Raw genomic sequence first — 25,000 nt, forward strand, 5'->3', positions numbered from 1 at the left:
ACATGCATAGATATTAGTCATCATCCAACATGCATGCTATTTTTAGTATGATCTCTATGCCATATTAGTCTGGTAATCTAGAGAACATAACTTGACATAACATCGGGGTTAGTTGTTAGCAATATGGTTAGTTATATGATTAGTAATGAGCCATAACTAGAGGGAAACAACAAAATTAAGTAGTTATTTCTTCTTCCCAAGAAAAAGGCTTGCTTATGGAAAAATGAGAGCTTAAGCATAAATTTATGTAAGCATGAAAGTAAATCACTTTCAAGCAAGTGCAATAGCATAAAAAGAACAAAAAAATATTACCTTTGTGTGTGTATGGTGTAGTCTTCTCCTTGCTTTGGATGACTTGGCTTGAAGACGACCCATTTGGCTACTTGGAATGAGAGAATGGTAAGAGGGAAAAAATATTCAAGCTATGGAAAGCTTGAGAATTAGAAGAGAGGAGAGGGAGAGTGTAGTTGAAGAAGAACTGACAAACTTGATTAGGGCTTTGGCCATGGCTTCTCTTGGAGAGATATCTCTGTGTGTGTGTGTGTAGGAGGGGTGTGTGTGAAAGAGGGTTGGCTATGGATTTCTCAAGTTTGCACCTTGAGAAAATGAAGGAGAGAAGTGAAAAAATGAGAAGAAATGCCCTCTTTTTATGCACATTTTTTTATAAGTGCTTTCACTTATCTTGATAACTTATCTTCCTTATCTTCTTAACTTATCTTTCTTTGATAACTTATTTTATTTATCAAAACTTTCTCAACAAGCTACTTACTCACATTATCCTTATCTTCTTCTTTTCTCCTTTATCTTTTTTTTTTTCATTTTACCTTATCTTATCTTTTTCTAAATACCAATTTTATCAAAACGAAAAGCTAATTTCCTATGCATTGGTTATGTCCATGTTCGCATGGCATAAGCCAAAAAGTGTCTCGTGAGTATACTTTAGTGCTTAAATTCAACTCGATTTTTTCTTGAACATTTGTTTTCTTTAGTTAATTTCTTTTTTCTTTTTTACCTTCTAAGTGGGTGGCTTAGATGTGTTGGCCTTGCGTACGTAAGGACTAGGAGGAGGCCCTTACAGAGAGCCACTTGGGAGAGCAAGTGAATGAACCTGCTCAAATACCTTACCTTTTGAAGGAATGGGACCAACTAGTCATAGTGGGTGATGGTAAAGAAACCAAAGCTTGAACTTTGCTTGCGTAAGCTTTAATACCTTTGGCAAAGATTACATGGCCAAGAAGAGTAGCCTTGCTTTTCACCAATGTGGCACTTTTCTACATTGAGCTGGCCACCCAATGCCTGTATCTTAGCTAGACCTCCATAGACTTTCTTCAAATGAAAAGATCAAGATCTATATTAGTGACATAGGTTGCTTGGTAGTCATATCAAACAACGTCTTTTCACCTTTCTTGCCATACACACAAATTATGCCCTTGCCCCAATCTTGCACAGCACCAATAGCTCTCAACCAAGATCGTCCCAAAATGAGAGGAAAAGATCCCAGGCCAGTTAGCATATCATAAAAGTTTACTATAACCTTCACGTTGAAGACTTCAACCTGCAAATTCTTAATCAGCCCTGAACACTTCACTTTGGCATGGTTTGCTAGTAAAATCCAAAATCCAGAGCTTTTGCATGTAATGAGACCCTCTCTCTCGACACATGACTGTGTGATCACAGAAACTTGAGCACCTCCATCAATATAGACCTCTCCCATGACCACACCTTTGTGCCAAGCATTCACCACATGACAATTGTTGGGTAAATCTCCCACAGCCAACACTCTGACTTGTCCATGCTTTGGCTCTTTCTTTGGATTCACTCATGAATTGCACTACCTCTTGTATTTGGGCACCATATTCATCAACTATCCAAAAATACAATCTACTTTCTTGCTAGTCAGGTCTTCTTTTAAACTGTAAGTTGTTTGGTCTTCTCTCAAAGGTAGATCTGCTACTTCAAACCGTCTACAAGGTCATCTTTTCCTATTGGATTTTTCATCTTCACCCTCTTTCGCTTTCCCTTTCCTTTTGCTAGGACCTCAAGCGGCATAGACCCTCCCTCTCTCTTTTGCCTACGGGCAGCGTATTTGCTTCTTTCTTTTCAACCCGTACAATACCCACATGACCACCAAAGGTTGAGGCCTGATTTTCCTGTTCAGTATCTTGATCTCCCCGTATATCCAATGCACAATCATCAGCTCTGTTAGGATTCTTTTGGGGAAGTGGAAACATATCACCTCCTATCCTTGTTGTCCAAGTTCACCACGGTTATATTAGGTAGGGATGAACCTCCTCTGCGGCTCAAAGACACCTTTTCCACGACCCGTATCCGCATTAGGCTGAGTTTCAAATTCTTGGGCCATTCCTTACCACGACCGTGACCACGACTACCTTCACCTCCAGAACACTGAGTTGCAATTCCTCCATCATGGTCATCATGTCTTGCATATTTCGCTGTAACTGTTCAATATTGGAAATTCTTTGAGAAGCTTTCGTTCCAACCTCTGCCTGATTTTCCTCATTTTGTCCATCATTACTTTGCACAGACCGATTTCCCATACTCATTGAGTCTTTGAGCCTTCCATTCTTTCTCCCTAGCGATAGTGACTTCTTACTTGAAGGTAGTGATAGCCGTTTTTCGGCTCTCCGTAATTGCCATCGTGAGTTAACCCACCCTACCAAAATCATCCAAACACTGTGGCTATCCCTACCATTTCACTGTATATAGGTGTGTGTGAGTTAGGGGACTTTTCCCATATCTTCTTAAAAACCCTCAACTAGCTAGTCACTGGGCTAGTTAAGCAAAAAAAAATATATATATATATAAAATATAAGTATATTATGGCCCATTTGTGTGTAAATATTTCATTGTATATAGGGCCTAAATAAAAGGATTTTTTATAATTATTTTGGTATTTATTTAAATAGTTCTACCTTTGGTGTGTTATTTATGCTATGTACATTGACTCACCTTTACCATATTTTTTCTTACCATTTTACATACTCTTATTCCATATAAAAATAATTTCATGCAAGCTTCTCTTATTTTTGGTGTAACTCCAACCCAACAAAAATCCAAAAAAACTAGTTTTATTTATGTGTATATTTTTTCACTATTGTGATTTTTCCTTCCTACATCTATTCTCTTTTACTCTCATAAATTAGAATACCAAAAATATTCATCTTTTTATGGTAGACTTATAATCAGAGAGATTTATTTTGACCCCTTTATATTTTTTCCACCTATATTATTTATATTTGAAATGTACATATTTTTTTAGACCCCTCAATATTTGATTTTCTTAGTTGTACTATTCACTTATATCATGATCTCAACAATATCTTCAATTATAGACCTACCAAATAAGTTCAAGAATATGTGGAATGCATGCATGCACCATGGGGAGCTCACTCTTGGAGGTATTGAAAAGAATCATCGAAAGAAGGACCTCACAAGGACCTTGTAAAGTGGAAAAAACAGTCGGTTTTGCTGAATTTTTAAAGATCACATGCTCCCCGAATTTGAAAAGGTGATACAAACAAAAGTTGTAGCTCGTAAGTTGAGCTTTCACCTCAAATGTTTTCATATTTTTTTGAGCTACGAGCTATGAGCTAGGATTTTATTTGTGGAACCCAGTTTGCCCATGCTATGCAGCCACACTCCTTCTTTCACTTTATCATTTTCCTCTTTCACACACACCTCTCCACTCATCATCCCCACCTCTCTCACCACTCCTCTCTGCACCCTACTCGCCTTCTTCTAAACCTTGAAGAATAAGAAAAACCATGGTGAACTCATGTTTCCTACACACACTTCCATTCCAAAATTGACCACCTAGTCTCATTTTTCCTCATCCATATTACCCATATCTATCAAAAAACCATAAAATTTAGCCTCTTCTCTTGAAAAACAGCATCATGGTGATTGATTACTCATATTCAATTACCTTGGCTCCCAAAGAAATGTCAAGAGTGAAAAAAACGTACCGTAAAAGCTAGTGGACCGTCAACAAGCGTCAAAATTGACCCTACTCAAGATACTTGGAGCATCAACATTGTAAGAAATCCATGTTTTCTTACCTATTAAGAGTTTTTTCTTCCTTATTTGTATCCTACTTGGATACTCCCATTGTAAATATCCAATTCCATATGTAAATCAATAAAATAACTAACTCTACTAATTTACTAACACTAACCTACTATGAAAAGTCCTATCACCTCCACTTCTCTCCTCTCTCTCTTCTTCTTCTATCCACACCAACTTCTTGATAATTCCAAGCAAAAGAAATTAGATAAGTGCTGAAAATCTAACCCAACCATGGTTAGAGGAGTAACCCTAGCCTTCAAAATTGCTATAAAAGGAGGGTGTAGCTAGCACAAAGGGAGAGCCATAAGCAAGAGCACTATGCTATAGCTTGAGAATCCAAGCTCAACCTCTTTAGAAGGAGCTCTTGAGTGGAAGCTCATTGTCGTATGCTTGTGCATGTGTTGTAATAGGGGTGATTAGCACGGGAACAAGACAGTGATTGGGGTGGCTTTTCTTCTGATGTGTCGTGGTTAAATTTACTCAAGCTATGTTGAACAAATACTAATCTCACTTTGATCGGTCATGACAGATTTGTAAGAAGTTATTAACGCAACAAGCACCCCCTCCCTCTTCTCTCTCTTTCTTACATATATACTTGTGTTTGCTTGATCATTGCCGATACATTTGAGAGCAGCCCAAGCACTATCTCTCTCTGTCTCTCTCTCTCTCTCTCTCTCTCTCTCTCTCTCTCTCTCTCTCTCTCTCTCTCTCTCTATCTCTATCTCTCTCTCTCTCTCTCTTTACGCATCCTAGCTTGCATCCAAAACTAGGTGGTGCCCCAAATTTGTGTAGGGTTAGGTTGCGGGTTTGTGTGTGTGTTTGTTGTTTTTTCCAACCCCAACCCAATTGAGCAGCACGGGAGCCTACAAGGGTTCTTAGAGGCCACTCTTCTTGTTGCCCGCCCCGGACCGCCTCAGTAGCTAGCCTTTTCATCTCAACTTTGAAGTTCAGACTTTCGTTTAAGTTTTCTACAAAATGATACTTCTTTAACATGGATGTAGGGATTTCATTTCTCAAAGATCGAGCCCATTTATCCCATAAACGAGTAGACTGCATGACAAAATAATCAACACTTTGATTCTCCTAGACGTCCCTGTTGTCCTTCCATGGACAAGTTTGTTCCCTCTTTCATGTCAAAAGTTCGTACCTACTGCACCATTGTAGCGCATTCCATAACAACTTTCACTAGCATAATCATTAGCATGGCATCGCATAGCATATTTACTTGGATATCCACTTCTCTAGGACTGGATTCCTCCTCTTGAACTTCATATGGCACATTGGTTCTCACTTTCTCATTCTTCTCCAACTTAAATTTCACATCTTTATTAACATGCAAAAAATCAAATTCCTCATACCTTAAGTAGGATGAATCAATTTCCCATGTCGTGCATCCATGGAATTGCTATTATCTGCTTCCACCTCCTCTTCTCTCTCAAGATCAAGGATTTTATCTACTTTTATCACTTGGATCTCATCTGAAATTTTAACTTTATGATCTTTGGCATTTACCAATGGAGTCTGACCAGCCATGCCTGAGTTTGCATGTGATGCTTCTACTTGATGTGGAACCACTTACACCTTTTTCACAACTGAACCCTCCCTAAATCGCATCCTTGGCATAGATATTGCTCCACCTCTTTGCAACCATAAAGCCCTTTGTTCCTCTCACGCTAGCATTCCCCTTTGCATCATACCTAGATTCACCTCCACCACTTTGATCGTCCTAGGCACCACCACATTTGACACACCTTGCCTAGCTTGCCACTTCTTCAAAATATACTAGATTCAGACTCTTGCCAAATTTATCACCTCACCATACGTCACAGGCCCATTCACTTCAACCTTATCTCTTACCTCCTCATGTAGGCAATCCAAAAATTATCTCAACTTCAAATAATCAAGAATTTGTGCAATAATTACCTCCATAAGTTATCTCCAAAGGGCTTTGATTTCCCACACAAAAGCTTGAAAATCTCCGTGCAGGCTTTGCTTTGGACCATCTAACTTCTAGTTCACCAGTGGCACTTTCACCTTTGGCACGTATTGGCATCAAAAAGATGCTTCCAAAGCAATCCAATATACCTTTTCTTCATTCCTCAATCCATAGTACCATCTTTGAACTTTACCTCCAATCAACAACGAAAAAATTATACAGCGCCTTCTTCTCTTCAGAGTCTTCTCTCAAGCACAAATAGATCATAATCTTGCAGCCAAGTTTTTGCATCTTCCACCCCATTGAAAGTAGGAAACCCGTCCATGCCATCTTTCACAGCACCAGATCTTCAAAATTTGCACTTCATCATCTCCAAAACCACAACTCCACCTACAAATTGGAGCAATCAAATGCTCCTCTCTGGGGGGACTAGAAGATGAAAAGGGGAAAAGGGGAGCACACCCAGCACACAAACAATTGCCTCTCTATAGCCTAGGGTTTACACACTTCTGCATAGAGGTCATCGTTTACTTTCATATTAATGCACACATGCTTCGCGCAACTGATTGAAAACACCCCACACAAATTTTGCCCGTTTAGAATAATCTCACAACACACATCACTCTCTCTTTCTTTTTCACACACACAAATGGCCCGGGAGGCCCACACATCTCACACACCATCACCAAACACTTGGAGCAAAGCAAAGGGAAGAAGGGGGAAAAGGGCAAAGAAATGGCACAAAAATTTGCTATGTTTTGCTCAAAATATGACAAAAAACCATCTACAAGGATCAGGATGAGCCCAACAAAGTTCTACAATCATCAAATTATTCTCTGCAAGGCTCTCCTCACTAAGAGCTTGAGAAACCTCCGTGGTTATATATCCATCCGAAAATAGGTGTGGGTAAGAAGCATCCTATTGGAGGAGTTAGGTGGTGCAAGTTCTTGGGGATCATTTCTATTGATGGAATGGAGTTCTCCTTATCATTACACAAATTTCATGCTAAGAAAGTTAATAGATTGTGGACGAAGAACGCAAGCATTGATAGCAGTTGAGAACTTTGGAAAGATTAACACTAGTTTAGTACCTCGAACCCAAATGTCTTGTGAACATTATAATGCCCTAAAACTAGGCAAAAATCATAGGTCATTTCTATGATCCAATCAATCTCCCCTATTTTTTGCATGATTTTGTCCTACCTACTCATATTGAATGATTTTTTCCCTATGTCAAATGAATTTTGTTTGTCACAATACTTTCTCTGTCGCTCTAAATACTTAGAAAGACCACATATTCATGTAACTTAGATCCACCATATTTTTTTTATATATGATGTGTGCACCACATACTAGACTATATCCACATAGAGTTTAGTAGACAACCCTTAATTAAAGAATAATATTTTTAGTTAAATAGTGATTCTCAAAGCAACTTTGTAGTGTTTTTCTTATGCAATATATCCATGGGGCAAGTCACACAGTAGGTAAGTTGGTAGAACATTGTTATGATTTTGCCTTGGTATTTTCTATCTTTGCTTGGTTGAGCTCTTGCTTGAGGCTGAAGCCATCTTTATTGCATTTATTGTGGCAATGTAGTCATCACTCAAGAGAGGACTGGTTGTGTTTGAAATTTCCATGTGTTATTCGCTCACCAAAGGATACAATTTACATGTCTTTGAAATCTCCATCATGTGTTGTATGCTCATCAAAGTCTAAAACAAATTCCTATCACATTAGTTCAACATTAGGGATTGTTTTTTCTATATGTTATCCCATTTTTCACATACAAAACGGTGTTAAAAAAATGATGTTGGAAAAAAATCTAAAGATAAAAATTTCATAGTGAAGGGGTTTTATAAATAGTCCGTGAATGCAGTCGATATACAAATTTCACATATAGTGACCCCCCCCCCCCTCTTGAGTGCTTCGTGGACACAATTCCATTGTCTAGCACCATTCTTTCCACACTCAAGAGGATTGCGTTGCCTTCCTAGCAAGGACACTACTTTTATGTGCGTTGAGGTTACCAGTTTAGTGCTAACAAAGTTTTCAATTCTAACCCAATACCTAAGAAGGTTCGCTAAAAGCTTTTGCGGTGCCTTGCTTATTAACTATTGATTAACCTAGTGTGTAATAATAGTAAGCATGGGGAAGTTAATAGATGGTGGACCAAGAAAGCAGACATTGATACCACTTGAGAAATTTGGAGATCTTAAAGCGGGTAATACTTGCAACATTTTATAGAGAGAGAGAGAGAGGGGAGGGGGGGGGGGGGGGGGGGGGGGGGGGGGGGGGGGGGGGGGGGGGGGGGGGGAGGGGGGGGGGGGGGGGGGGGGGGGGGGGGGGGGGGGGGGGGGGGGGGGGGGGGGGGGGGGGGGGGGGGGGGGGGGGGGGGGATTCAATCTGGGGGGGGGGGTAGGGGGGGGGGTGGGGGTAGTAATTGTGTGGGGGGGGGGGGGGGGGGGGGGGGGGGGGGGGGGGGGGGGGGGGGGGGGGGGGGGGGGGGGATAAAAGTTTGGTCGTTTGTTCATACAATCAGATCTTGGGAGCGCGGACTACGGGGTTGGCCTTGGCGAGGGCAGCACGATCCTGGGCCTTGAAGTCAAAGGGGCAGGCGTGCTGATCCGGGAAGCGATGGATGGAGCAAAAGACGCTGCCACAGCGGCAGCGGAAGCCTGTGAGCCCCACCTTTTTGTGGCAACCCGGGCCCTGGCAGCGCGCCGGCGGCTTCTCCCTCGCCTTCTGATCCTCTTCCACTCGCAGGAGCTGATCCTCCGTGGCAGGTCGAGGCGCTGCACCAATGTGATGAGCTTCCGTCGAGGTGGGAGAGTGCAGCTGATCGGGCGCTGCCTCGTCGGGCACCTGCCTTGATGAACAACCAGCTACCAGATGTTCGTTGAGGCAGCGGGAGCAGAGATTGCGGGTCTGTGGAGTGCCATAGAATCCACAGTTGTTTGCGCAGGGAATATTTTCCATACTGCTGCCTATTGTTTAAGTCTTCGTCAACCGCGAGCTTCTTCGTGCCAATTTTGCTTCGTGATACTTTGAGGCTTTCCATAAGCTCCATTTTAAAGCCCAGCCAAACCAAATGCCCGACCACAGAGAGAGAGAGAGAGAGAGAGAGAGAGAGAGAGAGAGAGAGAGTGAGAGTGGTTTGAACTTTCCAAGACACCATACTGCACAAGGGTTTACATTCCATTTTGTTCTAGATTAGACATAATATAAGTTTTGTGAGTATTGATATGCCATGTCCACCTTTTCTTTGGCATTATATTGATATCCTACAGGAGGGTCTCCTACAGGCTACGATAGACCTGCACAAGCTTTGCTAGAATATGCAACCTATGTCAGCAAGGTAGCCAACGATCGAGCTTATATGCGTGCAGAAAGACGGTTGTTTTTTTATGTACTGAGAGGGAATGAACCGAGTAGATTAGTTGAAAGATGTTGACTATTTTGGTGAATAAGTGGGCAAGCTAAATCCCTTGATGGTTAACAACTCCCTAATTAATTGCATAGTTTTTGCATCTCAAGTGTCAGCATTGACTAAAAGTGTTTCTGTGTTGAATGTTAATGTGGTTGAGAAATGATTGGAATTTGCGAAGGGAACGTAAGAATGTATTAGATTTGTGAGTAAACATGTAGCATTGTAGAGTTGATGAAATGTGGTTCTGCTAGGAAGTGCCTAGATGCAATGGCCATTAAAGTCAAAGGACAAATGCTTCACCTACAAATGCAGTGGAGATTTTCCAAGCCAAGAGTGTGCTTAGAGACTAAGAGCAAAGCTAAGAGGGAATCAACCGAGCATATTACTTGAAATATGTTTATTGTTTTGGCCATAAAGTGTGCAAGATAAATCCCTTTACACCTCCTTAATTAATCGCAAGTGGTGTTTATGTGTTGAATGTTAATGTGGTTGAGAAATGGTTGGAATTTGTGAAGGGAACGTAAGAATGTATCATATTTGTGAGTAAACATGTAGCATCATAAAGTTGATGAAATGTGCTTCTTCTAGGAAGTACCTAGATACAATGGCCATTAAAGCCAAGAGTGTGCTTAGAGACCAGGAACAAATCAATGTATAAAAGTCGGAATGCTATGAAGAATAAGGGAGTTAGTGAGGCAAGCTTTTCCATGCATGGAAACCCCCATATATTTTTTCCCTTTTACCAAAAAATATTTCCTATTATATAAGTTACTTTTGATTTTTTCTTCCCTTTTCCACAAACGTTTTAGCCTTTATTAAATAAATAAAACTTATGCTAATCAATCACGATGTAGCATAAATAAGTAAGCTTTCTTTGTTGATTTCTCTTTTGACCTTAAGCATTAAATATATATTTTTTAAATTACATTATATATTTTAGTATTTTTTAATATATTTTTCATGTATATATATATTAATCCACCCTACCAAATATTTTATTCACTAGTTTTCGTTTTCAAACCTCAACCCCACTTTCAAATTTCAATAATACCTCCATCTAGATGATTGCCAATCTTTTCAAAACTCTAGGTCATGTTTTCATACACATTAAGGAGCTTACACTTGAAGGCAAGAGAGAAGTCCACTCAAAGGGGACCACCAAAAGACTTTTGCAGCCACAAATAATACATTATTTGGCTGAATTGTTTAAGTAAAGAAGAACCCCGAATCTGAAGGAGCGTTCAACATGAAAGATGTAGCTCGTGATCTCAACTTTTAGCTCAATTTTTTTTCAAAATTTTTGGAGTTATGAACAGGGAGATATGATTTTTGTAGTGGACCTCAGTTTTCTCGTGTAATGGTGACACGGGCCATCCCCAATTTTCTTCCCTCTAGAATGGCTATGGTTCTACAAGTCTTCAAGCATGATTACAAGAGACAATGCTCTTTTAATGAGGTCTTGGCAAGTCTAGAGTGATTCTATCACCATTTTTGGAGGATCCATCCTCATCAACAACTATCCACCTTTGACAATCTCTCTTGTAAATTTCTTACCTCTCTCTTCTCTCCCTAATAAGCTTATGTCTAGCCAAAGCTAGACTATTGTAAATATCTCCTATCCTCTACATCCTACCCACATTCTCTCTTCTTCTCTCTCTATTGACTCTGGTATTTTAAATAATGAGGAGACAAGATGGGAGCCACAGTCACATAAACCCCATTTTCCTAGTCACCAAAGTGGGACACTCACCTCAAATAGGAATATTGCTAAATCCTCCCCTCCTTCCCTTTATAAAGAGGCCATGAGAGCTCACTTGGGGGACACACACACACATACACACACACACACACCTATCCATACACACTCTTGTGCTACATGCTTGTAGCATGAACCCTAATCACATAATCACAACACCATCATCATCACCATCACCATGCACAAAAGATGAGCACCCATCAACTCATGATATTCCTCGCCATCAACTCCCATCTCTCCATTATGCCTCCTACGATCTTGTTCCCTTCTCATTTTCCTGCCATATGCTACCTATTGTATTCATCTTTTGCAAGAAATCAACATACTCCATCTTGGTGGCATGCTTTGTGTCACTTTGCATCAGAGTATAGTCACATGCAAATGGCTATTGAAGAAAAGGTACTTCCCGCATGGCAGAATTGAGCATTACAAAGCCAGACTTGTCGCTCGCGGCTATACACAGAGGTATGGTGTAGACTATTTTGATACATACTCCCCTGTTCTAGGCCTAACTGCATTTCGACTTTTAGTCGCTATAGCTGCAAAGTATAATTTGCCCCTACATCACCTTGATATTAAAACAGCTTTTTTACACGGCTTGCTCTACAAGCTTGTTTACATGACCCAACCCCCACACTTTGCAAATCCATATTATCCTAACTATGTTTGCACGCTAAATAAGCCTATATACGGCCTCAAACACTCTGCACGTGAATGGTATACACGCATACACAATTATCTCATTGCATGTGGTTGGGAGCGACTCAGTGTCGACTTCAATATCTTCATCTGACGTACAAATGATGGCCTCGCCATTCTGGGATTATTTGTGGATGATATCCCACTCATCGGCACCACCGAAATCATGGTATTGCGCGCCATCGACTGTCTCCAACAACAATTCCCTGTCAGTGACAAGGGACCGATGACGTATTTTCTCGGCATTCAAGTGCTTCGCGACCCCTATGGAAAGTGGATCAAACTCACCCAGGTAAAATACATTGAAGAGCATTTCACTTATTATGGCATGAGTACTTGTTCTCCTGAATTCAGCCCCCTTCCTCTCAAACACAACTTAGCACCCGAATTTCATGCCTACTCTCCCGCTGATGAGCTCTATTGGCCTTCTCTTCATTATCCCAAGTTTTGTGATCATCTTCGTTATCAAATATCCTGCACTCGCTTGGATCTCTCCTACACAGGCCATATCTTATCTTGCGCTATGTCACAGCCATGCAAAGCACACAAGCAAGCTGCAAAGCGCACACTTCGCTATCTGTTGACCACTCAGCACTATGCTCTCACTTATGCTTATGATCCCACTACCCCTATCTCTCTAAGTGGCTATGTCGACGCCAATTGGGCAGGGGATGATCCCCGCTGCTTCTCCATAGGTGGCTATATATTCTCTTTTTCAGGTGCACCAATATCGTGGCAAACGAAGCGACAATCTTCAATTGCCTCTTCATCGACTGAAGCCGAATATGTTGCTGCTGCTCTTGCTTCCAGGGAAGCTCTCTAGATTTCTGAGCTCATTCACGAATTTCAACTTCCATACCCTATCTCGGAAGAAGCCATAACCCTCTACTGCGACAACCAATCTGCAATTGCTCTGGCTGTTTCCCCAAGTTTCTCCAACAAACTAAAGCACATCAAAATCAGTTATCACTTCATCAAGGAATTGGTCGCCAATGGTTTTTTAAAGTTGCAATATGTGCCCACTACTCACAATTGGGCACATTTTCTCACCAAATCAGTACCTACTACCACCCAAACTACAACATGTCGAAATTTGTTACTTGTGCCTATTGCTTGCACACCTCCTTAAGGAGGGGATTCTCCCATGTAATGAGGTGTTCACCGTTACGGGAGGATGTGAAATATCCTATCACTATAACGGTGCTCACTCAGTGCCTCAATCATCTCACCCACCCCCTAAATCATCTCCCCCTAATTTAGGTAACGTCCCTTCATCCTAGCACTTACCCAATAAGGCTTCCCTTGCCTAATGTATATAAAGGCACCTCTGTTATGTTGAAAAACGTGCAAGTTCTCATTTCACTTTATCAATACAAGTTAGCTTCATTTCCTTGCTACATTGCACTGTCTCTCTCTCTCTCATTATTTACTTTGTTAGATTAGTTGTTCTCTATCGATTAGCATCAGTTCCTATTTTCTTCACATGGCCACCCTGCAGTACTGGCTCTTGATCGCTGGCCTTGCCTTGTGGTGACGACCGCCCACCCATAAATGGTGGCCCTCAGCCCCTCCTCCAGCCTGCTTATGGCCTCTCTCTTGCTCGAGGCGGCCCACCTTCCATTATCTTATCCTCAAACTCATTAACTTCAACAAGCTGGTTATTATCCAGCTAGTTTCCCTTATACATACAAGCAATAATAATTGCAGATTAGAGACATGCCATTTCTTCTCACGCCCTTTGTGGCTTCTATTTCACCTGCGGACCTCTTGGTAGCCCCACTAACGTGGTCCACTAGGCCTTCTCTCCCAACTATAGCCTCCACTCCACACTCTCAATAGCGCTCCTTAGACCCTCAACAGTCTCCCTCAACACCCTGCAACATGGTGCAGCTCTAGCTCTACAGAGCCCAAGGAGCTCGCCAATCTCGTACTCTGTCGACCCCGGAACTCCCTTGTTCCCTTGTGTTCTAGCACCTGACTCCCTTAATGTAGGTGGCCCCTTCTTCATGCAGCATCCTTCTCTTCTACTCGTCAGCCCTTAGTGTCATCAGGTCACCCCAGCCCCCCTAGCCATCTCGCTAGTGGTGGCGTCCATTTTCTTAATTGGCGACCCTCCTCCCTACATGCCATGGCGCCCTCTTCTTTCTACTCCACCTCGACCTGGCTGCATTGCTCGCCACCTGGATGGCGCCCCCTCTTGCATGGCCCCAAGTGGTGCAACCTTCCTTGTGCTGACGGGCTGTAGCCCCTCCTCAACTGGCGGCTCTCCTTCTGGCAACGCTATCATCATGCCATGCAAACTGGCCCCTTGCTTGCCCTCCAGATGGCCCGCTCTCCTTTCTTCGACTCTGCCTGACCACCAGATAGCACCACTGTTCACAGTCGACTGCAACTTGTGCTCGTTTTTTTTAATAGTATGGCAATAGTTAAAAAAACTTAGCCTGCTACTTGGGTCGCCTTCCCACCACCCTTACTTGCCCCGACCATCGGAAAGAAAAGCTCACTTATGCAATACTTTGGACCAACAGCCGCCCATCGAATATTGAACTTGTCAAGCTTGGGCAATCACCTTGCATACATCACGGCACCTCATGCAATCTCCACACCATAATATCACCGCCATCCGAAACCCGATAGTGTGAGCTTGAAAATCACCTCGTCACGAGTTCCTGTAAGAAGACTTCAAAGCCATGATTGGCCTACAAAATGCCATATCTCGCATACACGTCCCTATGGTACCTGCCCCAAACTGCATCTAGTACATTACCAAGCTTGCGACCATCAACCTACCTACTGTCGTGCACCTGCCACAGTGACACCTTCTGAGGTTGATCAAATCGAGTTGTACCAACGTTGTGAGTCACTATGCTACACACTCTTTGACTAGTTTAACTTTGTTAGATTATGTGAGACTTAAATTTTATATGTAAGATAGGGGCATGATAATTTTTTTCATATTCCTGAATATGAGTTTATATAGAGTTTTTATCAAAGCTGTCTACTTGCAGGTGCATCCCATTTTGTATATAGAGTGCTCCGGGAGTCAAGCTATATCAATGATGGCCACGCTTGCCAAATGTTGTTGTTTGATAGTGTTCGTATGCATTGGACTTTGTTTGGGAAATGAATGCGCTATCTTAATGCAAATGACATATGGATATTTCTTCTAAACAAATAGGCATGTTTTAATGAGAGAAAACATGAAATGGTGCCACATCCACAACCATGAATCTCGGATAAGGTATGTATGGTATGTACAGAACGGCAATTGTGGCAATTGTTTCACACATGTGACATTATGTACATTGTATATTTATTTCCATATATCAAAACACATAGAAGGTGAGGTGAAAATTTTAATTTCACATTAGAAACATGCCATGGTATGACAACGTCTACATAGCATGACAAAAATTGGATGAGTTGAACACCCAAATTGATTTTTAACACCTCCAACTTTCAACAAAGCTTCAAAATTAAAATTATTCAACAATTTAAATAGAATTGTGACAATTAGAGACACAAAAAAGTGTTGCTTTTCTCGATTCTTTATACAAAAGAGGAGATTACATTGTTTGATGTTTGATTACAACATAAGAAGAAATGGTATGTAAAAAGAGGATAAGTAAATGATAAAGTGATAATCGAATAGACCAAAACAACGAAAGAAACTCCAATGAACATGCATTATTCATGCACAATTTTGACAAGTACCTTAGTGTCGAAGAGGGAGAGGAAGTGGGACCACATCTTTTGGCTATTTGGTGACTTTTAGGCACCATTTGCAAACCAACAAGTCATTATGGATGTAGCTACAATGATTCCCACCACCATGATGTCGTGCCATGGAACATGCATCATGTGAAGACAAAAATATCTACCTCACTCTTTATGTTTTTAATGTGTGGGACCAAATTCTATAATGTACATAGTGTGATATATGCAAAAACGGATGCCATGGTTGCAGGCATGTACATACCTTCCCAGGCAGGCGAGGGCGGGGAGGTGGCATCGCGGCATGTTTTAACACATTAAGGAATCCCTAGTTTTCTTTAGAAATGTACAAATTTCAAGTGTTTCGAAGTTGCACGCTCATTTTTTCTAGAAAGTTGAATGCGAGAGATCTTGGCCAAAAATAGGAGGTTTTGTGCATGGGCTTAAAAGACGTGTCTAAAGTGCTTACCAAGTGGAAAAATGAGGTTCAACATGAAATTTAAGACCAATGGGAATTTTTCACAAATTTAAGGATTTTCCCCAGCTTGTTTGGGCATTTTACGAACAAAAAGGGGCATATTTGGGCAAGAATTGGCTAAAAGTGGACATAAAATGGTCAACAAATAGCGCACAAATATAAAAAATGTCTCAAAATGGCACATCAACGATGGTTACATCATTTATCAAGCTGAGGGGGAGGTTTTAGGGCCAAGAATGAGCTCATTTAGGCATATAAGCAAGTAGATACAAACATCCCAATACAGGGTGCTAGTGTAGTCCCCTCCTGCTTTCAATACATGTTCGAGGTTGTGAGGGCTCCAATTAGGGTTTCCCCTCCTCAAATAACTACTTGGTCTTCCTCAATGAAGTACTGAAGCTTCCATGAAATGGTCACGACAAGGAATCGAAGTGTCATTTTAGGGTTTTTAACAAGTCAAATGAGCACTACATCTGTGCAATTGGGAGCAAGGCTACATTTAATCTTCACACATACAAGAGTTTTGAGTTAGTATTGGTTATTTTTGAAAGTGGAGATTTCATGGTTGGAGTATGGTTCTATTTGAGTGTGTTTTTGGCTTCAAATCATCAACGCCTTGCTTGATTTTGCTACGAATCCTCATAGTCAGATGCTCGACGCTTTCCTAGTGGCACTGCAAACTTCTTGACAAGTTTTTGGTGAGCCTGTCGCAAAATAGGCTAGTGTGAGGTTTCATACTATTCATTTAAGGTTTCAAATAAAATCTTGAAAGCTATGGAGAAATAAGAGCAAGAGGGAGTTCGGTTTGATCTAGTCACAATGCAAACATTTCAAGCTTTTGCAGTGTTTATGCAGCAGCAGCATGCTGCATAAAAGAGGGAGCTTTCCTCAACCAAAGCACTTCAATTTGTGTTGAAGAAAATGTACCAGTTTAAAGGTAAAGATGTAACAAAGTATCTTTGTGGATATGTAAAAGAGATGGAGCTTCATCGAGCGCCCGAAGGAGAGATGGTGCAAAGTTTTGAACTTGATGTGGTTCCCGAGATCAAAGATCATGTAAGGGAATTAGAAATGAGCATGGGGAAACTTGGGAATCATTCAAATTAGCCTTAAAAGAAGAGTATTTCATGGAAGAATCCAAAAGGGCGACAAAGAGGACTTTTTTAGAGTGGGTAGTTAGGCCACAAGAGGGTCTTTTGCCTACAAAATTGCTAAGGGCATTTGAATGCCAATATGATCAATTGTGAAGGACTAAAAAGGCTACCCTAATCTCAGAGAAGACAAAGCTCTTTTTGCAGGCCACAAGTGAAGAGATTCAAGAGAAGTTGGAGATACTACTTGAGGATAAGGATGTGGAACAAGGCTTAAAGACTAATTGGAGTGAAGTTGAAGACACCATCTCGTTGCTAACTAAGTGACGGGGACAAAGAGACAAGATGATAGTCAATCCTACTCAAGTCCCAAGTGTTCCCGAGAGTTCTATAAAGCCTGTGATTGTGGTTCCAAAGAGTGACAAATCCGTCCTTGATGATATTGTTAAAGGACTTCAAGAGCTAAAGTTAACACTTACAAGGCTAGAAGAGAAGGGGCAACCATCGGGTCAATCTACAGGGCAACGACCTCAAACTAGAGAAGGCTTTGTCAATAGATGCATATGGTGTGATAGTACTGACCATGCAAGGAGGGATTGTGAAAGTTTTCAAGACGCTTTGACAAAGGAGCTTGTTTTCTTTAAAGACAGCAAAATCCACTTAAGTGAAACAAGTAAGCTCTTGGGGACAAACTTTGACAAAGGTGGGATAAAGAATCTAGTTGAGTACATGGCTACTAGCCATGCCATCTCAATGGTTGAGGCATCTGCCTATGGGTTGAAGGTGGATCCTATTAAGAAAAAAAGATCAGTCAAGGTTGGATAAAAGGAATCTAATGGTATTGGAGAGCTATGGCCATGTGCTATAGAGTGTGCTAGGAAGCATAAAATTACTATAGAGGTTTTACATGAAGCTTGAGACTGCATTCAGCTATAAATAGGTTGAAATGACCCTATAGATTCTTTATCACTACATGCATACATTGCCAAATGTCAATCCAATGAAGCCATTGTCAAAGAGAAACATAGGCGCGAGAATGGGGATGAAGGGACTTCAAAACGGGCGATGAGGAGTGTAGGAAGGAATGACACAGTGCCTCGTAGATCACCTTCCCCACAACAGATGCCTCTCCCCAAAGTGCCTATGCAAGAAGACTCTAAAGAAAAGCAGAAAAATGCAACAAACGCTAAAGCAAAGGGTCCGGCCTACAAACTTCAATCTGATATAGAAGTAGCAAATGATCTCAAAAAGGTTTTGGAAGAGAGGATTTTGAACAATAAGATGGAAATTACCTTGGGTGAGGTCCTTGGAATAGCAAAGAGGCAGTTTTATGAAGAATTTTTTGATATGATAAAGAGGAAGTGGCAGTCTCTTACTGAATCTATCCATGTACAAGGTGAAGAACAGACTTTAAATGCACAAGGAGTACATGTCTATAACGAACAAGGTGATGAACCTATTGTTGGATGCTACAAGTCTAGGGGATGAGTAAAACATGTTCGCTTCTTGGATGATAAATATGAATTTGAAACCACTCACAACAATTACTACTTGAAGAGTCACTAGGAAAAAGAAACTACTCAGACCCTGGTAAAAGTGGGAGACTTAGAAGAGCCATACATTGCGTTGATAGATCATCGGTTAGAGATTAACTTCATGTCAAATCGTCTTTATCAAAAAGGAAAATGGCCAATTGATGTAAATCATGAATGGGTGATACGTGCAACAAACAACTCATCAGGGGAGCTATACGGAGCTTGTCCAAATGTTAAGGTGACTATAGAGGATGTGAAAGATGACCGAAATTTATTTGTACAGGAGATGTCTACATACCTCTTATCCTTGGGCAGCCATACATCACTGCTACTTGCATGGAAACCAAGGTGATGGATGATGGGTCATCTTATGCAAGGACAAAGAAGCAAGGATGGGAAGCGTGTAGTATAGTTCCTTACTATTTGTGTGGACCATGAAAGGAATTTTGAAAGTCTTAGAGAGAAACCCTTGCCAAAGGCAAACAAAGAATTCAAGGACTACAGGGATATGAGGGGTTTTGTCCATGTACCATTGTAGAGAAGGATTGCAAAGGTACAAGAAGAGAAAAGCTCTTGCATGATGTATATGCATGTAAAGGAAGCATTTTCTACAGGTTTTGTAGGATTAACAGACTATGGATCTATTGCTTTTACAAAGTGTGAGGACTTAAAGTGGGGTGAATGACAAGATGTAAATAGTGTACAAAGAGGTTTGAAGATGAATGGTTTGCAAGAAGATGGTGAAAGCATTGCAGATGTGTTTGATGATTGTTTGTTTGTGGATACTATGCAAGAGTTGGAGTCTTTAGTGGATTGCAATTTGCATATGGGACGTGAGGTCGTGAAAGTACGCTCAATAGAAACGTACAAAGTCATTGAGGATTTCAAAAATGCTCAAGGTGTTGATGTACGAGTGGAGACCAAGTACAAGTCCATGGCAAAGCAAGTGAAATGAGTGGCATTACCTCTACCAAAATACTGTATGAGTAACACGGATCAAGCTGCTTTGCAACCTGGACATAAGTTTAAACATGATACTTTGAAGGAGTTAAAGATTGGTTGCAAGGACAATTTGACAGATGTAATTTGAAGAAATGCTTACCAAACATGGAAAGGATTTTGCATTCGAGCCGCATGAGATAGGGTGTGTTGCTCCATCCATTGTTTCTCCTATGGTGATCTTCACTATCCCTCATGTACCTTGGAACTTGAGGCCTATTCCAGTTCGAAAGGCCCATTTGTGAAAACTCATTGATTTGCTTAATGAAAAGATCAAGATGGGTATTTTGGAGCCTTCTTGTGCTCCATATTCAAATAGGTGGTTCACATTTCCAAAGAAAAATGGTTCTTTATGCTTTATCCAAGATAAGCAACTTGTCAACAAGGTTACAATTAGAAATGTGGGTATAGTGCCAATAGTAGATGAGTTTGCAGAGGCATTTGTAGGAAGAGTAATATATTTTATGGGGGATTTGTACTCATGGTATGATTAGTTCCAACTACAAATGGAAAGCAGGGACTTGACTACCATGAGGACACCCTTGGGTTTGGTAAGGATATGCACATTACTTGAGGGAGCAACTTATTCAGTTGCACATATGATGAATGGTATGAACAAAGTCCTACATGACTTCATACCGCAAACTACAACGCTCTTTCTTGATGATGTACCGATTAAAGGATGTGATGTAAGTGATATAGATGTGTCTTTGGACTCGACGGGGTGCCGCGAGTATGTGGGTGAATCATATCAATGATTGTGATGAGATCTTGTCAAGATTGGAAGAATTGAATCTTACCTTGTCTGGGCAAAAGTCAGTGTTGGTGTGAGCAAAGTTCTTATTGTGGGACATATGTGCGGGCCATATGATAGAAGTCCTTGTCCAACAAAGATTGATGTGATTCAAAGAATGAAAGAGACATGTACTAATGTAACTGAGGTTCGAAGGTTCTTGGGTGCATGTGTGCTCTGTGTTATTTGGATTCCACATTATGCGCATGTGGCAGGACCTTTGTATCAACTTTTGAGAAAGAAACAAAAGATTCAATGGGAAGAAATGCATACCCATGCCATGAGAAAATTAAAGACATTGCTACGTATGTCTCCAACTTTGAGGAAAGAAAACTATGAATGTGAAAGATATGTAGTTGTGATAGTGGATACTAGCCCCACAGGAGTTGGATGGGAGATTGGGCAAGATGATGATGATGGCTAGTGATATGTGGTGAGATTTGGATCAAAAGTACTAAGTACTCGTCAATGCAACTATCCACAGGTAAAAACAGAGTTATGGGGAGTAGTCATAGCTTTAAAATGTGACAAAGAGTATTTGATAGGAGCAAATATAATACTAGGAGACTGATTGTCTACCCCTTCTTGGAATGATGTCTACATTGCTATGTTGAGATGGATTGCCTACATAAACTCATTAAATCTAGAATTTAAGCATATTATAGGGAAAGATAATCTAGTTGCGGATATGCTTTCAAGAGCAAGGTATGAAAATGAAGGACACATGCTTGTCAAGGGTGATGATGTAGACACAAGGTTCTATAGTATCTCTCATGCCAAGGGTGATCATGTTTGCCTATTAAATGCACTTTAGTCATTTACAGAGGACCTTATATCAAGGTGATCGGTTGCTCATTGGACACTATCTGAGCACTTTGACAAGGCAAGAAGGGTGGACTAACCAAGAGTTCAAAAGGATACGATGAAAGGCCTATGGATACTTTTTGAAAGATGAATATTTATGGAACCGTACAAAACAAAGGAATGGAATACCATCAAGAGTCGTGCGTGATAAGGATGCTTAAAATGAGCTTATGAAAAACTTTCATGAGAGTCTTTATGTTGGACATAGAGGTGTATGGGCCACCTTTACTAGAATGAAAGAGAGGTATTGGTGGAAAGGTATGTACAAAGATGTATCTCACTTTGTGGAGTCTTGTGAAACCTATCAAATGTATTCAAATGTACGTCATCGTGATGGGTATCACCCTACTTACCCATTGGCCATGCATTATAAGTGGGTAGTAGATCTGGTTACAATGGCGTTGGGCTATGGCAAATGCAACACATAGTGCTTGCACAAGAAGACTTAACCAACCAAGTTGAAGGTCGTGCTCTAAGAACAAAAAGCAGTGAAGGGATATGTAAGTTCCTTTTGGATGATGTAATTAGCCGTTATGACTATGTTGGGGAAATAACAGCAGATCGGGGTGAGTTGGATGCTAACAAACCAAGGGAGTTTTTCTCAAGGTTGGCATTAAACTTGCTCTCACTACTGTATATAATCCTGAGGGAAATGGTAAATCAAAGCATTGGCATCCTCCTATCATTAAAGCTTTGGCTAAGGCCTGCAAAGGTAAAATGGGAGAGTGGCCTAGGTTATTGCCTTATGCTTTATGGGCTGATCGTACAACTCATAGTTCAGTTACTCATTATATGCCTTTTGAGTAGGTGTATGCTCAGAAACCTATAATGACAATCGAGGATGTAATTCCAACATGGAATGTATTGACTTGGGAAGATGGAATGAGTAGGGAAGACCTTCTTGCTTTGCGCATACAACAGTTAGAAAGAAGGCCTCAAGATATTGAGATTGCAGTAGCACAACTGAAAGATGCAAGGTAATCAAATAAGGACAGATTTGATAAGAGGCAAAGCTAAGAGGGAATCAACCGAGCATATTACTTGAAATATGTTTATTGTTTTGGCCATAAAGTGTGCAAGATAAATCCCTTTACATCTCCTTAATTAATCGCAAGTGGTGTTTATGTGTTGAATGTTAATGTGGTTGAGAAATGGTTGGAATTTGCGAAGGGAACTTAAGAATGTATCATATTTGTGAGTAAACATGTAGCATCATAAAGTTGATGAAATGTGCTTCTTCTAGGAAGTGCCTAGATGCAATGGCCATTAAAGCCAAGAGTGTGCTTAGAGACCAGGAACAAATCAATGTACAAAAGTCGGAATGCTATGAAGAATAAGGGAGTTAGTGAGGCAAGCTTTTCCATGCATGGAAACCCCCATATATTTTTTCCCTTTTACCAAAAAATATTTTCTATTATATAAGTTACTTTTGATTTTTTCTTCCCTTTTTCACAAACGTTTTAGCCTTTATTAAATAAATAAGACTTATGCTAATCAATCACGATGTAGCATAAATAAGTAAGCTTTCTTTGTTGATTTCTCTTTTGACCTTAAGCATTAAATATATATATTTTAAATTACATTATATATTTTAGTATTTTTTAATATATTTTTCATGTATATATATATTAATCCACCCTACCAAATATTTTATTCACTAGTTTTCGTTTTCAAACCTCAACCCCACTTTCAAATTTCAATAATACCTCCATCTAGATGATTGCCAATCTTTTCAAAACTCTAGGTCATGTTTTCATACACATGAAGGAGCTTACACTTGAAGGCAAGAGAGAAGTCCACTCAAAGGGGACCACCAAAAGACTTTTGCAGCCACAAATAATACATTATTTGGCTGAATTGTTTAAGTAAAGAAGAACCCTGAATCTGAAGGAGCGTTCAACATGAAAGATGAATCTGGTGATCTCAACTTTTTTTCAGAATTTTTGGAGTTATGAATACGGAGATATGATTTTTGTAGTGGACCTCAGTTTTCTCGTGTAATGGTGACACAGGCCATCCCCAATTTTCTTCCCTCTAGAATGGCTATGGTTCTACAAGTCTTCAAGCATGATTACAAGAGACAAGGCTCTTTTAATGAGGTCTTGGTAAGTCTAGAGTGATTCTATCACCATTTTTGGAGGATCCATCCTCATCAACAACTATCCACCTTTGACAATCTCTCTTGTAAATGTTTTACCTCTCTCTTCTCTCCCTAATAAGTTTATGTCTAGCCAAAGCTAGACTATTGTAAATATCTCCTATCCTCTACATACTACCCACATTCTCTCTTCTTCTCTCTCTATTGACTCTGGTATTTTAAATAATGAGGAGACAAGATGGGAGCCATAGTCACATGCACCCCATTTTCCTAGTCACCAAAGTGGGACACTCACCTCAAATAGAAATATTGCTAAATCCTCCCCTCCTTCCCTTTATAAGGAGGCCATGAGAGCTCACTTGGGGGACACACACACACATACATACACACACACACACCTATCCATACACACTCTTGTGCTACATGCTTGTAGCATGAACCCTAATCACATAATCACAACACCATCATCATCACCATCACCATGCAGAAAAGATGAGCACCACACCTCCACACCACTTGTAATTAAGGGTTGAAGGCACAATTTCAAGAAGAAGAAGGGTGGACACACTCATGATATTCCTCGCCATCAACTCCCATCTCTCCATTATGCCTCGTACGATCTTGTTCCCTTCTCATTTTCCTGCCATATGCTACCTATTGTATTCATCTTTTGCAAGAAATCAACATACTCCATCTTGGTGCCATGCTTTGTGTCGCTTTGGATACATCTCATTGTGAGTATGGTATATGCTTGTTCCTTGCCTTTTTTGTTTCTGCTTATGTAAAGGTGTGCGGATTCGCCACCATACACACACACTCTCTCTCTCCCTCTCATATTCCTATCATCTTGCTACTTCCATCTTGAGGTTTGCGGATTCGCCACCTCTTGTATGATAAGTGAGCATACTCGTAAGTTTCCCCTACCTCATTATCTTCCTTACTTACATGCACGAGTAGCAAGCCCATTCTCACTCATTCACCACTCCTCTCACCTTATTCTCTGACCACCCCATTCCACATTTGTGCGTGGATATTGAAATTGTTTTCGATGTCATGCTTCATTGTGTATATGTATGCGTCCTAGCCGCATATCTTGCTAGGTGGTGCCCCTATTGTGTATCCCCCATGATGAGGCCATTGTGCATAGTCTTGGTGTAGAGGCCACCGGGTCTATTTTTTCACTTCCGCCTCTCATTTGGTGCCCCCACTGAGGAGGACTCTTGAAACCTTCAGTTTACAAGGCTGACATGTTTACTTCTCTTCATGGACGAGTGGCTTCTTGAATTCTCTAACTGGACCACTGAAGAGGAGGAGCTTCAAGAAGGTTTGACACAAGTCATCAAGACACTCTTGCCAGGGTGTTGTATTGTTAGCATAGAAGAAGTGGTAATACCCTCTTTCCCTACTCAGATTGTTTACATTTCTCATCATCCCTACAAGCGTAAAAGCAAGGCACAAGCTGCATCATGCTCACATTGTAGCCAAAAACCGCACCTTCGACATGAGTGCAACCCAAAGTGAA

At 40.7% G+C, this 25,000-nt stretch overlaps 1 protein-coding gene and 1 pseudogene across 1 annotated transcript; one reads left to right on the forward strand and one right to left on the reverse strand.

Moving 5' to 3' along the window:
- Positions 1-8,559: 8,559 nt before the first annotated feature.
- LOC147450166 (zinc finger A20 and AN1 domain-containing stress-associated protein 12-like) lies at positions 8,560-9,000 on the reverse strand. Its single transcript, XM_086520425.1, has one exon. The coding sequence runs from the start codon at positions 8,998-9,000 to the stop codon at positions 8,560-8,562; it is 441 nt and encodes a 146-aa protein (XP_086376551.1).
- Positions 9,001-12,072: 3,072 nt separating this feature from the next.
- Positions 12,073-12,729, forward strand: LOC147450167 (secreted RxLR effector protein 161 pseudogene; annotated as a pseudogene).
- The last annotated feature ends 12,271 nt before the right edge of the window (positions 12,730-25,000 follow it).

The sequence above is a fragment of the Adiantum capillus-veneris genome, chromosome 9 (genome assembly GCF_014529385.1).
Source record: "Adiantum capillus-veneris isolate H3 chromosome 9, ASM1452938v2, whole genome shotgun sequence".
Lineage (NCBI taxonomy): Eukaryota > Viridiplantae > Streptophyta > Polypodiopsida > Polypodiales > Pteridaceae > Adiantum > Adiantum capillus-veneris.

Bases quoted from the DNA above. Each gene is read 5' to 3' on its own strand.
- LOC147450166 (XM_086520425.1), bottom strand. From the start codon at position 9,000: ATGGAAAATATTCCCTGCGCAAACAACTGTGGATTCTATGGCACTCCA.